This window comes from Daphnia magna, linkage group LG6 (assembly GCF_020631705.1).
Source record: "Daphnia magna isolate NIES linkage group LG6, ASM2063170v1.1, whole genome shotgun sequence".
In the NCBI taxonomy this organism is placed as follows: domain Eukaryota; kingdom Metazoa; phylum Arthropoda; class Branchiopoda; order Diplostraca; family Daphniidae; genus Daphnia; species Daphnia magna.
This window is the reverse complement of record NC_059187.1, coordinates 712,352-728,643: the sequence shown is the minus strand read 5'-3', so window position 1 is coordinate 728,643 and position 16,292 is coordinate 712,352. Positions and strand designations below refer to the sequence as shown.

At 40.2% G+C, this 16,292-nt stretch overlaps 3 protein-coding genes across 7 annotated transcripts; 2 read left to right on the top strand and 1 right to left on the bottom strand.

The window, feature by feature from the left end:
* Position 1: 1 nt before the first annotated feature.
* On the bottom strand, positions 2-7,316 carry LOC116924799 (protein goliath). 2 transcript variants are annotated; one of them, XM_032931348.2, is made up of 10 exons: positions 6,618-7,316; positions 6,343-6,490; positions 3,639-3,774; positions 1,954-2,071; positions 1,783-1,854; positions 1,417-1,496; positions 1,226-1,340; positions 952-1,158; positions 771-879; positions 2-704 (listed from the first exon to the last, which is right to left on the bottom strand). In XM_032931348.2, the coding sequence occupies exons 1-10, from the start codon at positions 6,906-6,908 to the stop codon at positions 577-579; spliced, it is 1,404 nt and encodes a 467-aa protein (XP_032787239.2). In that variant the 5' UTR covers positions 6,909-7,316; the 3' UTR covers positions 2-576. The 2 variants fall into 2 exon arrangements, with proteins under 2 accessions (XP_032787239.2, XP_032787240.2); XM_032931349.2 differs by having other exon boundaries at positions 1,244-1,340.
* Positions 7,317-7,539: 223 nt separating this feature from the next.
* Positions 7,540-10,161, top strand: LOC116924801 (mediator of RNA polymerase II transcription subunit 18). Of its 2 annotated transcripts, none has more exons than XM_045175306.1 (6): positions 7,540-7,765; positions 8,963-9,107; positions 9,193-9,258; positions 9,327-9,446; positions 9,605-9,774; positions 9,849-10,161. In XM_045175306.1, the coding sequence occupies exons 1-6, from the start codon at positions 7,691-7,693 to the stop codon at positions 10,032-10,034; spliced, it is 762 nt and encodes a 253-aa protein (XP_045031241.1). In that variant the 5' UTR covers positions 7,540-7,690; the 3' UTR covers positions 10,035-10,161. The 2 variants fall into 2 exon arrangements, with proteins under 2 accessions (XP_045031241.1, XP_045031242.1); XM_045175307.1 differs by lacking the exon at positions 7,540-7,765 and adding an exon at positions 8,225-8,272.
* Positions 10,162-10,204: 43 nt separating this feature from the next.
* Positions 10,205-16,243, top strand: LOC116924797 (bestrophin-3). 3 transcript variants are annotated; one of them, XM_032931345.2, is made up of 14 exons: positions 10,205-10,343; positions 12,110-12,403; positions 13,178-13,288; positions 13,357-13,411; positions 13,487-13,517; positions 13,609-13,703; positions 13,777-13,830; positions 14,393-14,459; positions 14,529-14,764; positions 14,831-14,950; positions 15,036-15,143; positions 15,230-15,313; positions 15,382-15,462; positions 16,042-16,243. In XM_032931345.2, exons 1-14 carry the CDS (start codon positions 10,225-10,227, stop codon positions 16,114-16,116), a joined length of 1,530 nt encoding a protein of 509 aa, XP_032787236.2. In that variant the 5' UTR covers positions 10,205-10,224; the 3' UTR covers positions 16,117-16,243. The 3 variants fall into 3 exon arrangements, with proteins under 3 accessions (XP_032787236.2, XP_032787237.2, XP_032787238.2); XM_032931346.2 differs by lacking the exon at positions 16,042-16,243 and adding an exon at positions 15,562-15,975; XM_032931347.2 differs by lacking the exon at positions 12,110-12,403.
* The last annotated feature ends 49 nt before the right edge of the window (positions 16,244-16,292 follow it).

Here is a 16,292-nt window from a genome sequence, read left to right as displayed (position 1 = left end):
GTGTTGGTGGAATACTGTCCATATTGTATTGATTAAAATTTGAAATTATGTACAGACCAATGTAATATTATCTTCACCCCAATGAATATTGAAAGAGACAGAAGAGAGAATGAACAATTAACGAATACACCCGAAAAGATTACACATTCGCCGAATCTTTGAATGGGCGATTGGCTCAGATGGAAATTTTGAATCGAACAGATCGAATTTCGACGCCTTCCAACCAAACGAGTCGGCCAGACATTTCGTAAAATCTCCTCCACACTTGATAACAATGGAGAATATCACAATTCGCGAAGCATGCATCCTTTTCCGTCAGCTTACAAAATAATCACGCTCGAAATACAGTCAAAATATCAAGTTCGATTCCCTACTGCTTTTCTCGTTAAAATTCGGGTCGAAACGACGATTTTTCACAGCACAAATGACTGAAACAGCGCCCAAGTGGGTCGGATTGCGCATCTGCTTGCCGTTTGTTGATGCAATTGGTTACATATTCGAGTCGGAGGAGGCATATATACACAGCGCAAGACTATATAAACGACTTGGAAAAACCAAAATACACGATGGATAATACTAGACGACGTTAGGACGACTATCGGTACTGATGGCCGTAGCGGATGCTGCAACAGGAGATTCGCAGACAATCTCCACTTGTGTTTCGACAGCTGTTGGTACTGAAACAGAAGTATCTTCAACGACGTCTTGTGAACGAAGTAAGAAAATTCATGTATTGCTATCTTCATTTAAAAAAAAATCTATTTAAATACCTGGATCTGTTGAAATAGGAGGGTTATTCCGACTGGAGAAAGATCGTGGCCAAGACCAATAACGACGTGTGGACGGTGAATCGTTCGCTTCACGACGAATCGGTTCCAACTATTTGTTGTTAATGCATCAATAAAATTAGTAAGACAGTGAATCCGGAATTTAAAAAATTATATTATTTACCGTGTCTGTTCGGCTAATCCTGGCTGAAGGCCGTTCTGATGTGAGCTGGATGTCGGGAGTCACGCTAGGTGACCGTTGATGAGTGGAATGTTGGCCAGCAGGAACGACCACCGGCGAAGCGTTTCCTCTACGTTGACCAGGACGTAATCCTGAGATTATTGGCGCGTCTAAATCCATATTGACGACGCTTTCTTGACTTCCGGTAAACTGAAATGATAAAACAGACGTTTATTAAAGTGGCACGATACATCCGACGTAACGCAAATGAAATTACTATGGTTATTGAAATTACCACATAGCCATAGTGTTTCAAGATATCCATTTTGCACATGGGGCAGGTCCTGTGCTCCAATAGCCATGGATCGACGCATATTTTATGGAATTCGTGCCTTTTTATTTCATTAAAAAATATCAAGCGGGTAAAATGAAGTAAGTAAATTCTAATCAAAATTCTAGACACTATACCTGCAAGGCAATAATCGAACAACATCGTTGGCTTTGTAGGGCTCGATGCAAACGGCACAACATTCAGCTTCGGAAACTTCCTGCAAAAAAAAAATAAAAAAATGAAAAAAAATCTTAGAAAAAAAAAATCATAATTGAGAGAAAGCGCGCGTAATTTAAGCTTACGATAACGTTAGAAGATCGTGAAAATGCCATTCACGTGTTACTCTAGCCTATACACTCTACACAATGTATTAAAATCTCATCACGAGATGAGCCGTCATAAAGAGTATACATTTACGAGCCGGTTACATCTGGTCGGGATTACTGGCGGAACACGACCGATCGATAAAGAATAACACGAGGCATTGCGCTCACACACAGTACCTTGTCAGTGTTTTTGATGGCCCTAGTGGGGATTTTGGAAAGGGCTTTCTGAGCAGCACTCGTCAACTCGCGCTAAAGCAGGAAAAATTTTAGAATAAATGAAACATGAAAATTTCTGAATTTGTTACACATCGAGAAAACATGTACTACATAGAACTGGAAAAATCTTACCGACAATCGGTCCTTTGCGTGTAAATAGCGGAAACGCTGAATGTAGTAAAAGACGAGCCATGCCAGGGAGATCATCATCAGAACGATAAACGAGATGGAAACGAACATGACGGATGTCCTACGTTGCCAACAGAAAATTGCCCAAAAATAAAGGCCAATGTTAAGACATGTGTACGCAGATGGATTTGTTTATTATCGACAACAGAGGCAGACCAGTAAGCAGACATCCGCATCGCCATTGACGTAAATGTGAAGATATTGACGGGTCTGCGGCCGTAAAGAAAGGTCTCCTCTGTTGCAACAGTAGGATCCATGTTGAAGTGATTCACAATTGAACTTTTCGATTCGCTTTTTCAATAACTTTTCGCAAAGAATATCAAGGCCCGAGTACGCTCTCTTGCTTTCCTTTTTTGGCAATCAATACCGTTCAATTTTCAAGAAAGTAAAGTACTTGACAAAGAACGAAATGCGCACACAAAGTTGTGTCGAAACACTGCGTTATCAAGGAATGCAGAGTACGTTGCTAGCTGCCTTTTGTAAACGGTACTTCACCCAGACTCGAAACTGACGTTGTCAAGCTCAGAGACTCTGATGGAGTGCCGGTGTTGGGCAATTGGGTCGCGACTTTTAAACCAACCCATAAAGTCAAATGCGGGTAGAGAGACGGGGGAATATTGTGCGATGGAAAGAGAAAAAAAAAACACAAATTATAATAACAGAAGGGCAGAAAGACAACGCAGGCGTGTAGAAGCGCGCGTAATCCTTTCGTCCATAATTGGATTATGCACGTAGTTTTGCCACCGATCTCTTTCCCTAAAAAACTCGTAATGCTTCGTAAGAGACGTACAACTTCTGGTGGAATAAGAGAAAGGCCATTTCCTACTACCGACAACCATGTGCAAATAAAATTGACCGAACCTTACTTACTATCTTTCGGCCATCCGTCTCGACCACGTGATTTTCAACACTCACGTTTTAGCCCTCACAAAGCGCAATGTCTGCGTCATGAGCTCCCAAAAATGCCCAAATTCTATCTGTCGCAGTTCTTTCCGTTATAGTCAGAATTCAGAAGCCACAAAACAGATTACATAGTAGCCTATGTGAGTGACTTGACAAATTCCCCGAATGACTCACTCTAAAGCCTAAAAAGCACATCCCCTACTGGCGCTATTTAAACGAAAAGTTGATGCAATTGCCACGTCAATTCGTTTCTAGGTTACCGAAGCTTGTCAGAAGAGAGTAAGATGTGATTCACATTGGTCCCCCAACGTGTTAAGACAAGCGTTATAACGACTAAACAACATCGTCTTTTCTTATTTCCATCGTATGGGAGAGCCTCACAGAGTGCGGGAATCAGGCCAATCATGTGGGATAAGAAACCCCCTTACTTTTGATACGAAAGTATATGACGCGTATCAATCGATACCGGCCCCTATGTAAGTACACTACAATCATAAAAGTTTTGAGACAAGAAGAGAAACGTGTGTGTATACACAGTGAATGATAGATGGCTAATCCGACTAGATTCTTTTGAAAGTAGTCGACTTCCTGCAGCGCTTTTCTTTTTAAATGGCTACAGTATAGACTGGAACGACGACTTTTACTTTCGCGCCATTACTCCCCACCAGCATATGTTGCATAGAAAGTTTTCCCGACAGCGTAACAGATACTTAAATGTCTCCTACCTGTTGATATTGGTGAAACGGTAGGTGTAATGAGCGCCGACAGTCACTTGCATCATGACACGCGTGCCATTGTCGACCAAAGCTGCCAATTCTTCACCTTTGGCACGCGTGATAAACACGGCCACGATTTTGTCACCTATCGGAATTTAAAAATAGAAAATCACTTAGAATTCTGACGCACGTTCACTAATACAAGGTCTGATTAAATAATGACAAGGTTGAATATTCAATTTAAAAAAATGCGGGTGTTTTCCTGTTGCCAAGGACGCAGTCGCCATGTCAGTGCAAATAGTAAAAAGAAACACAAAAAATCGATGCACCCCATTATATACGTCTGTTTATAGATTCGTTTTACTTTTACTGTCGAGGAAACTTTGTTTTTATTTGCCTATCTGATCAATAGGACAAATAGTGAACGCCAACGCGTAAAAGAGACAGTGATGTATTCAGCAGGAAACGTTCAAAGTTTGGGATAAAACTGCGTTTATTTTCCCCGTCAAAATTGTAACGTTGATTGCTGCTTGAAGCCAATCAACTGCTAACCTTCATTTCATTCACGGGATATTGATTATTATGGATAAAGAGGGCCTAATCTCTATTTAAATACCCAGTTCGTGTTTATCGAAGGAAATCTGATCAACAACTTTTCCAACTCGGCGGGAGATTTCGAATTTGATCGCAAAACGAGGTCGCACTTTCCATTCCGGAAAAGATAAAAAAAAAAAAAAAAACGACGCTGAAATACCGATATAAAATTTATAGAGGCGTAGCGCCCTGCGGAAGGCGAAAGAAGTTGTCCTGAAAAATTAAAGAAAAGTAACTAATGCCATTTGCAGTCCCGGCGGCAGATGGTAAGCGCTTTTTCTCTCTGACTTCGACTTTTGGATATTTTTCTTTTTCATTAAAAGAAAAGAAAAAAGAGGGGGGAATTCCGTGATCTATCAGCATCAGCCCGACCATCTGCTTTAAAACTTTTCATCGTCAAGCGCTAGAAAGAAGAGAAAAAAAAAACGGTTGAAAGCAAAGTAAAAAGAGAAAACCGTAATAATTGCCTATAGAATAGAACCAATATTGCACACTTGTTAAGTTGTTGTTGTCTTCCAGCGGCCATGAATCGGCACAATGAATAGAAAGCGTAACTAGATCGTTTGTGTGTGTGTGTCTTACAACACTACCGCAGAGTGTGCAGACCTTGGCCTCTTTTACTTCTACATTTTTCCTTCCATTAAGACGCGAAAGAGATCGCTAGTGGCGACTGGTCCACCTTGAGATGACTGCATGAACCATCATCGCACACACCCACCGCAAAATGTCCTTCCCCATCCATACGGAAACAAAAGACTTGACTACTTTAAAGCGTGACCTTTAAAATCTTGTTTGGGCTTCCGCATTCGCTGCTTTGATAAACTTCTATCCTAATTTTCCTTTTTTTTTTTTGTTGGTGTCATCCCCGGATGGTCTGTTTGGAAAGTGCTGACGATTGTTGACAACCATCTCAAATTTTAATGACGAAAAAAAAAAGAAAAGAAATGGGACAATATCATGGAGCACACCTGGCGAAAGCTTCACTGTTTTCCCTAGATACCACGAGATTAACGAAGATATTTTCTCTTCACCAGATGGTTCGCACGGCCGATGCGCGAGAGAAAATCCAGACGAAAGTGAAGGCCCTTTAGAAAATGCTTCATTTTCTACTTAATAACCTTCCCTCGGCCAACGTATACAGGTAAGTTAGCGTTCTCATTCCCAAACATTGCGACCAACCGAGGCTTTCTCTCCACGTCCAACAGAATCAATTTCACCATACATGTCTCAATCCACTAGAAGAGCATTAGCAAATCCTTCGCATTGATCAATAACAGTCTTACAATAAACAATTCTAACGGTACAAGCCCAAAACACTTGAAAGCAAATTGTAATGAGCCGGTGCTCCGATAAGAGGCGAATCGTTATGCGCCAAAGCGAAATGAACTTTATTCTATTGATCAGCAATTGTGTATACATGCTTGTAAAGGTTGCACACACACACACACGGGTTCGTCGTGCGACGTCGCAGACCTTGGATGAAAGGAAATCAATAAAGAGATGATGGTACGAAACCACTGCGGCCCTCATGCCCGTCTTGTAGCCAAAAAGAGCCCTCCGAGGAAATGATTTTGCGACTGGTACCCATGATATGCTCGGCTTCGATTTCCGCTCCACTGACAGACATCTAATCATCGATTGGAACGAATAAATAGGCAATCTGTGTCCTCTCTCTCTTTTTTACACGAAAAGGTATGCAAGCGTTTCGCTTTTGTACATTTTTGGTCCAAGGTGACTGAGGGAAAGAAAATAGGCCGATCAGATGGTTCGCTTTTGCAACACAAAGGCCAGGCTTTATAGACACTTGGACTCTATGACAATTTGTTTCTATTGGTCGTATTCACCGCGCACTTTTCCTTGCAAACAAAAACCGCAGTACCGGACTCAGGTACGTCACACACCGCCATGCTGTTACCCAATTTTCCACTTATTGTCCTGGTTGCCCCCTCCCATACTGTTTTAACTGTATCGTTATTTGATCCACCGTAATTATTGAAAGTGACGATAATTTAGAAAAATGACGTTTACTGTCCGCTTTAAGCCAGGCGTAACGTTTGAGGGTGGGGCCGCATAGAGAGAGAGAGAGAGGGTGGAAAAAAAACGAATGTGTTTCACTTACGATATTTATTGCGTAAAGTCATTCGTTGGAGGCCGTCCTCTTTGTTATTGTATACGACCAGACCGGACGCATTGTTTAAAACAGCCGCTTCCAATTTGTCGTCGAAATTGCAACGCCCACGACGTACCAAGGCGATCCACGGCACTACCTTGAAATGTAATAACACATCGTTAATGTCAATTATGAGTATGGTTTTCAAATCGGGTGAACGTAAGAGAGGAAACATATTAATGCGTACTGAAAAAAAATTCGAATCAAAAGAAAAACATTATTACAGGTATCTCGTTATCGTAGATCATGTCACAACCATAATGTGAGCTCGAATTAGCCGAACGAACGTGAACGATAAGTCCCGCTGTGCTGCCGACTCTGCCGTTGCCGAATTTGCCCATATCCGCTGCGTCGTTGTGGACTGCGGCAGAATCGATGTAAGACACGTTGATGTGGGCCAGAGTGTACTCCTCGCTTTCGGGGAACGGCCATTGATCACAATTCACTAATTTGGTTCCAATTAGCAATACTACAACAGCGATGGACACAGCCATCGCACGCATCGATCGGTTCATTTCTTGAAACTGTCGAACATGCACAACCACGCGGCACTAAACTGAATGTAGAAGATGAATGACGAGTGATGAGCACAGAGTGAGTAATAATTTTTATTTGCAAAAAGTTTCACTTTTCAGAGACTTTGCAACGAGGGATCATTGAAGAAGAAAATAAACAACGTCGTCATCGGCAAGACAGTCAAGTGATGCCTTTGGGAAAAAAATGGCCGATTATCACAACTGTTGGACCCGATTTAATCGTCACACAACTGGCAGACAATCTGTTGCCCGTGCGAGAAATGGGTACGGATTTGTTTACGGTACGTTAAAATGAGAGTCGGGGCAAAAAAAGGAAACTGTCTAAACGCAAAGAAGCCAAACACGCTAGCACGAATCCAACTCTCGAGCCCGAGTGAAGCTCGTTCGTGGACGGAAAACACCTTTTTTCGCTGGATGGCGCTGCAGGACAAACTGCCAAGGACACTGCAGGGAGAAGGCGGGGCGATGATACGTCATAAGTGACGTCACCTGACAGCCGTAGCCAATCCCATACATTTCTCGGCTACAAGGAAAAATTCTGCTCTGGAGACAAAGACCAATTTGCGGGCAAAAACTGGCCGAAAGTTCCTTCCTCCAGTGCTACGAAATGCGAGAATCACGTACAAAGATGTCGAGATTTTTCTCTCGTGTGTTTTGTTGCAGACAAAATGGAAAAAATGCTTGCTAAAGGCGTCGACGCAGAGCAACCTTCAAAACAAAAGTAGTGGATTTTTTTCCTTTGCTTGTACGAACACATCCGCATGACTTTCGGGTTCTCGGTCGAGCTGGATCGCCATAAGAAGAAGTGGATGACTGGGCAATCACGACTCTTCAAGGTCACCTGCCTTTCTTTGCTCTTGACGTTTAACCTTCGACTAAAACTATCAAATAGATCGTTACACGGAAGAAGAATAAATTAAACGAATTGTCATGCCCAATCGCTTTCGGTAAGAGCGAACTTATGCGTCCACCATTTTGCAGGTATAATGGCGCCCATAAAACTCATTTACTATAATTGGTTGGAACAGTCGTACAGCTGCATATTCTTAATTTTGATTGCAACTTGATTTTTCCCCATCATTAATCGAATTGGAATCTGGGAATAAGAGTTCCTTGAGGGTTCTTTTCTTCCCATGTTTCTAGAATGTACACCCACGCCACAAGCACATGCCAACTATCTCGAATGCTGTTTTTTTTCTTTCGTTATTTTCGTCGCCGTGCGAAAGCGTAGCTCAAATAATGGAGGACATTGTAATAGCATTCAACTGAGCCTTTGCTCGTAAACTGTGAAATCCTCATTTCAGGTAACAATGTTATTATTCCGTCACACGGCAGCTCGGCGTGTAAGCTTATTTTTATTTCGTTGGAATCAAGATATTAGGTTTGTAGATTTCTGCTTGTTTATTTTTCCCAACTATTTTTATCTCGTTTCTTGGGAGCTACAGCTACACGTGCTACGAGTTGGCATCGTCAACGTCATAAAACTGATGTGAACTGCCGAATTCTTATCTGAATTCTGTAAGGAATCATTTTCAGACAAAAAGGGAACATACTTAAAACCTGACCCCACTGGTTCAAACTGGCCTTTGACGTAAATGCTCGTTTTTCTCAAAATAGTTTTCTTTCTGATCCAGATTTTCAAGATTTCGGAATTTCTACGTAGCCGTCTGTTGCAAAAAATGCGTCAATCGCTATAAATACGTTTTATACCAATGGTTTATTTTCGTCAGTATTCACAGTAATTTTTAAACACACGTTTTTAAAATTTCCTGTTATTATCATCGTATACTTCAACCGAATTGATTTAAATGGCAGTATTGTTTTTAGCTATCAAGTTAAAATTGTCTTTCTGTCAAAGGTTTTAATTAGTACCGCCAGGTGTCTCTGAAAAGGGTTCCGAAAGTCTAGATTGTCGTCTGCTGTTGGGTCAATCGTTTAAAAAAAGTTGCGTTCCTAACATAATATAGCGTTGTTTCCACACATAAAAGGATTACTGATTGAAATATCAAAAAGGCATTTTACGTTGCAAGTAGAAAATGGCCAGCAATCAAAATCCCATATCCGCCATCGACATGCTTACCTCTGCATTACGGAGCAATATCATTCCTAACCAAGAGTACTTACTCCAAGGAAGTGTTATCGACTCGTCAGCTGAAGTACTGCATAACCGATTGCGCGGTAAAAGTCTTCATTAGAATTGTCTAATGATTTTCATGTTTCAACTATTTTAACACATATATTTATATTTATATATTTACAATAGGGTTATGTGACGCTGCAGAAACAGGACCAGAAACATTTCATGACCATGAAATGTGTTTCAGCTTAAGTATATAAATATTTTTCATTCACCAATGATGTTTGAAATTACCATCCAATCATCTATTTCAACAACAGAAGCCAGTAGTCCGGGGGGCACTCCCCAGCAGCAGCAGTCTTTTTTGTTACGTGTGCGTCGAGCTCTGGATCATCCCGAGTATCCATGGCAATTAAGATACTTAGGACAACCTGAACTTGGTATATTTTGCTACTTATAACTTGTTGATTGATAGTGGTAATGGAAAGTGTAACCTTATCTGTAAGCTTAAGTTGTATTAAGAATTGACTGAAGTGCTCACACTAAACTAATAACTTGTTATCTTGAATAGTTTATTTAATACTTTATTTCACTCCAGGTGAAAAGAACCAGCCTACTGTTTTAAGAAGTTGCATTGACATCGCCTGCACACCCAATGTTGTAGAATTTTTATCTGAACTTGGCTGCCGAATCGAATTCGAATACGTTCTAAAAGGATATCTTTTCAGAAAGGGACGGATGAAAGTGACCATGTCTAAAATATTCCGAGTAATGCATTTTAAAGCTACTGTTACACTTGCATTGTTTAACTGGATAACATTTCTCTCTTTATTGTTTGGCAGATGGGTCAGGCCAAATCGCCAGATAGTCTGGAAGCAATGACTGGTAGTTACTTAGTCGAGCTTTCTCTTTTGGCCCCAAGCGGACAAGATGCTGTTGCCGATGAAATTAAAGTGTTTGCCGAACAACTGCGGCCATTGGTTCATCTTGAAAAGATCGACTACAGAAGGCTCCAATCATATTCATGAGCAAAACCCAAAATCGGATAAATCAAATTTTTTTTTTGGTTACTTCCTGCAAGATAAGTATCTCAATAATTGCTGGTTGCCACCATAACTATTCTTTTTTGAATAAAATTGGTTTCTTTCTTTCAAACGAACTTGTTCTTCAAGAGCGCGCGAGGCATGCACGTTTCTCCGTCCGAGTTAGTCGTCATTAATGACAGAAAAGGTTCCCCTTCTATGCCGAGCACGTAGATTACCACTGCACACATCGATACGCCCTGATCTTTTGTTTCACCAGAATGGGGGCCATCAGTTATTCCAGTCTGAAATCAGGTATTTTTTTTTATGTGTTTAAAAACCTGCCGATGTAGGATGGGTTTGATGACTGCGATGTTAGTTTTACTTTTCTCGTAAAAGTTTGACACTTTATGTGCTCGTCGCTGCGTGAAAGTGAATTCGATTTACGCAGTCTACCCCCGTGTCTACTCCCTTCCGGAAGATTTTTTTCAGGTCTATGTAAAAAATGAATCTGGTCAGTGTGTAATTAAGGGCAGACAGTGGCGACCACCAAGAAGGAACTCCAAATTGCCTTTTGTGATTAAATTTGCGGCGATATGTCCTTTCTCAGTGAGTTTTAAACTACTTGGAGGTGCCAATATAGAAATTTGGTTACCCCCTTTGGATTAAAATTCAACTGAGGTGGACCAAGTACTATATTGTGGCAAAGCCTCACATTCGTATGAAATTTGGTTCGATAGCATTTTCCCCACATTCGAAATCTGGACGCTGTACAATTCGTACGTACACCGCATTCGCTAAGAGCACGTCTCTCCCTTTCTGTCTAGACTTAGCTAACCACGTTCATTGAATGGCATGCCTTTCACCGGTTCGCATATAAATCTACCATTTCAGTGATATGCTTCGTGCAGTCGTATCACGTGTCTGCACATCATCGCTTATGATAATCGTGTTCACTAGTCGCTATACCAGAGGTGATAAAAACAGGCCTGCAGCCAGGCACATCTACCAGGTGTCAATTCTGAAATTTACACCCGTAATACGTTGATTTTTTTTTCATAGCGATAATAAGAATTTGAAGGGGAACAAATAAAAGGCTTGCGAGCGTTCCATCTTATCATCTAAAAATGGCTCGATGGAATCACCGCAATTGTTAGCACATGGAACTTTTTGAATGCCGCTTAAAAGTATCGCCATCTTACAAGCAATGCAAAGATGGATAATGGTACGATCACACTTGATGACTTGCACAATTGATTTGCGCAACGGATGGGATTTTTCGTTTCTGAATCATTCTTTAATAACGGGAATCGAGTACAAAAATGTAACTTCACGTTCAGTTTATCATCATTTTTGTTTTGTTTTTTAATAACTGGCTTGAAGTAGACAAGTGGCGTATCTTTGTCGGGCGTTTCTTTTTCTCCACCATCCTTTTAAGGGAAAACTTTGTTCAATCAGCTTTTAACGTGACTCGTCGTGATTAATAACTTATTGCGTAAAGGAAAACGTGCTTTTTCTTCTCCTAATTTCTAATCGTGAGACGCGCCTCCAGCAATGCGACAAAAGTTTGGTTGGGAGTTTTGCTTGTTCGGCTCCGAAACGCAGACGAGGGCGCGTGACTTTAGGCAGTATTATCAATGATAAAACCTCTCAAGATTACGGACCAATAGCTGAAATATGTATGGGATGGGATTGTCACTTTTCAAGTTCACGCTTCACGCCCATCCTCCATATTGCAATCTAATGAATAACTCATTTATCAAGGCATGTGTACAGTTTTTTCCCCGAGTGTCGCTAGTGTTCCTCGGCAAACTTAATTGCTGCTAAAGCAATGCGATTTAACAAAAAATAAGAGGATTGCCTAGTTTACTGTGTTGAATTCAGCACCATGGTATTTAAGGGCTCTAACACAAATACTTCTTCATTGACCAACTGCGTTAAACACTTCTTCTGCTTCCCACGATTTGCTGCACGCAACGTGCGTTTAGACGCAACACTTACCACAAGATTTTAAATATCTCTGGGTCGTGTACTTAATCATTTTGTTTCTTAAAATCACAATGGCATGGTGGGTCAACAAGCCGCGTCTACAATGAGACTCAAGTTCATGGCCTGAAGGCGGCGGTTTTCTTATTTCGTGGGCCGAGTGGAATCGCCCAACTGGCTAGTCTGTTTCTTCATCTACCCGGTTCCAGCATCACGTCTTCGTCAGTCGTGCTAACATTCGCCACTGTTGGCCTTACCCCCCAACAATTCCCCGCCAGTCATCTCTATAATTGTGCGCTTTTTCAGGATAGTTCAAACATCATGGTCAACTATTACGATGATATGGCTTCCGTCAAGCAAATGTGTCAAACTTGCAGTTTACTGTTCAGGTAACATACCTCTTTTAGTTTGGCATTGATTTACTATTTGATTCCTCTATTTGTAAATCATTTTCCATGCGTTCGGACGTATTCGCAACAACAGAAATGGTTTTAAAGCGAATTTCGTTAAATTACAAATTTAGATAAATTTAAGCTGATCTAGTACTATTTCGAATTCCGCTGTTCTTCCCCAATTTGAAAATTCAAACGAAGATCTACATACGTTCGTCATGCTGCCCCTAAATAGTATAATAGATACATTAAATTCTTTTCCGTTCCGCTATGCCGTTTATCCTTGGGGCTACGTTTAAACACGACGCAAAGGGCAATTACACACTTGTGTCGTCCAACTGTTTTTTTTTTCTCCGTCCGAAGAAAGTTTCTTTCTTTCGTTTTATCTTCGTACCACTTAAGCGCAATCTGCTGTTAATGAGAAATGCAACACGTCAACTACCTTTCCCTTCGCCCCACTTAATTCAAGAGTTGGCTTGATTGTATCCTCCATTTTTGTAGATAAGATGACAGCACGTAAACTGTCACTCAAAATGAGATAATTTCGCATTCAATTATGTGTAGATTGCTGCAACATTTTTTGAGATTTTCTTTTAAGTGTAGGTGCGGCCTTTTTCTTTTTCATGTGTACACAACTTCACTTTAACCCTACGACAATGATTCAGCGCTTTGTCGCCCAAAAATCCATGTGTGTGTGCGTGTGTGTGGGTTTTAACGGAGCTTTCTGTAGACGCGCACGTTGAAGTTTTAACTGTTTTTGCATTTCAACAGATGGCAAGGAAGCATCTATAAGATTTTATGGCGTCAAGTCTTGATGTATTTCGTGACTTATATAGCATTAGGACTGATGTACAAATTAGCACTCAACGAAGAAGACCAAAGGTATTGTTCACATATCATCCTATTTTAAAGCCAAATAATATGCCAAAAGGAAACTTAACAAAAAATAGGACGTTTGAAAAAATTGCTCTTTGCTGTGCCAAGTACGCCGATAGTATCCCTGTGGTATCAATTCTTCTTTTCCATAATTTATTACGTGTCCATTTGATTTCAGTAGCAAGTTTATTACAAATAATGTAGGTACTTTTCCTCGGATTTTTCACCGGAACAGGTAATCTCACCTTCATTGTAAATGATAGAAATACTATTTGCATTCATTAAGATTAAAGAGTCAATAAGGTAAAAACACAAATTTCGAGTAGTGATGCAGCGATGGTGGGCTGTATACGCCGCAATACCTGGAACAGGAAAAATCATTACTTTGGCCACGTTTTACATGCAGAAGAATAATCCGCAAGTATTATAAGGCATGTTCTCCCACATTTCGCATAATATCGTTAACGCATGATTGTTTTTGCTTTCATATCAAGACAAGCAAGTGGCTGAGAACTCTTACGCGCTACCTGATTCTCGCATGGATGTTGGTAAATAACTTTTACCACCTTACTTGTACGTCCCTAAAATTTTGAAACTTTTTTTTTTTAACTCATTAAAATAATTGATCCTTTGCGGTTTGTGATGCTTGTAATCAACCTGTAATATTCATTTGAATACGGATTTTGTATCTCAAAAGTATATTGTAAAATTAGAAATTAGCCAAATGCTTGGAAATAGAGGGATTTTCCCTAAAAAAATACGGTGATTGCAGAAGACTGCTCTTAAATTTCCATTGGCGCAATTTCAAAAGTCCCAAAATGGCCATGGTTTCCGTTACACGGGAAATCCGTATTTCGCTACCCCATTGTTTGGTTAAACGCAGACAGTTAAGACACGCCTTTCGCTAGAGCGATGAACTTGAATTGAATGAACTGGTTTAGGCTTTGCTGAACATTTTTACGTTGCAGACCCGAAAATATCTTAAAAATTCTACAGGCGGCTTGGGTTGATAAAAACGAGAATATACAATCTGTTAAAGCTTACCTTTGTAAACAGCAGAAAACAAAATCCTTGAACTGACAATTTCAATAATAAATTTGATTAACCTAGACAATGAGGACGACATGCAGGCCCTTGAGAAATAAGTACCCTTCGCTAGAATCTATGCAACGAGCTGGTACGTAATAAAGGTTGGTTTTTATCAAAGCTTTAAGTTGGTGTAACACGCCCATTTGGTATGACTTAGGATTCCTGTTGAAACACGAAGCCGAAATTCTGGCCCTGGACGAGGAAAAGAATCACAAGTGGTCATTGCGTGTGGTCAATTGGGCATTAATACTTGTCAGACAAGCGCGCGATGAAGGATATTTCGACAATCCTTCCGACGCAACTCGTCTCCTCGATCCGATTGTCGCTTTCAAAAAATCCTGCTCCATCGTCTTGAAATATCAAATAACTGCTATCCCCCTCTCCTTTGTTCAGGTCAGTTCTATGGACAACAATGATTTTGTTTTCATTTTCTTATGTCGGCCAATTGAATGATTGCAGGCAGTGACATTGACGGTGCAAATTTTCGGTCTCGTAAGCCTCATGGGCAAGCAGTTTGTCGATTTTCCGACCAAACTTCTTGTTATTGATTGCTATCTCCCTATATTGCCAGCAATGCAGGTCATTTTCAAATTGATTTGTTTTAAATGAAGATTACGGTAATTCAGATGTAGGTATAACCGATAATATGGTCTATTTTGATTAGTATCTGGCTTACTTGTCTTGGCTGAAACTGGGAGAAGTTGCTGTCAATCCCTTTGGAGAAGACGATGACGATTTTGACATTATCGGGCTATTCGAAAACCACGTTGAGGTATTATTTTTGTTTGTGTCCTATTTTGATGATTCCATGTAAATTTTGAACGTTTTCACTTTGAAACCGAATGAATGTCTGTGAAGCTTGCTGGTGATTTGCTGAAACTCTTTGAGCTTGATCAGAATAATCCGGTGAAAGAAAGTCTGGAACAAATGAATTTTACACTGGTAAAACAAAAGTTGAATAATATTTTCTGGGTATTTTCATCATTTCTAATCTTTTCTGAACTGTTTAGTTTAAATTGGATGAAAAGATGGATCAGAAACCAGAAATACCTTCTGAAGCTCTTAGTACATCCGAAGAAATCCCTTTCATGGTATGCATAACATTTTCGTGCTTAATAGTTCTATGCTATGGTGCCATAAATTGGCAATTTATGAGAAAATAGTTAACGATCTGCTCTACTTCTCGTCAGGATGACGCGGATGAGCTTGAAGTCATGATCAATTCATGATCAAATCCTGTAAAGACAACTCAAATTGTCCTTACAGTTCTCTCAAATATTTTTGCGAGATACGTGACCTAAAAATTTGAACATTTACGTCTTCATTTGCCTCTTTATTATGCATCCTGTGGTTAAGATTGTTTTCTTCTTCAATGATAATGTCTTGCAATTCGGTCATTTGATCTGAACATCTGGCTGCATGTATGGCACGATTCCTAAGGAAAATAGCCTTCCGTATTTTTATTGATTAGAATTTGTAAATTTCTTAGCAGCCTGGGTCATTTTGAAGAATTAACTATAATTATAGACTATTAAAATTGTGCATCGGATGCATTTGAATTACTGCCATATGCGTGATTTCCAAATAAAATGGCTAGTTTTCAACTGTCATCACTCCATTATTGGGCTACAAACTGTGATTTTGTCCTTTGCAAATCTACTTTTAACTAGGAATCTAATCCCCTACCACAGATGTCATTGCCTCTTCTGGAATGCGGCTTTTTTTACCGCGGCACAGCTGAATAGTGTAACACGTCGTCGTGTCATTCCTTTTTACCATCTTCAGTTGGGGGCGGGGGGTGACTGGCAGATTGCTTCGCTAGTTGCAATTGCCACTGATGATTTTTAATACAGAATAAATATCTCTAGTAAAGAAATGTCATAACAAAGGTATACTCCTTATTTCAAACCAGTTTCCAATT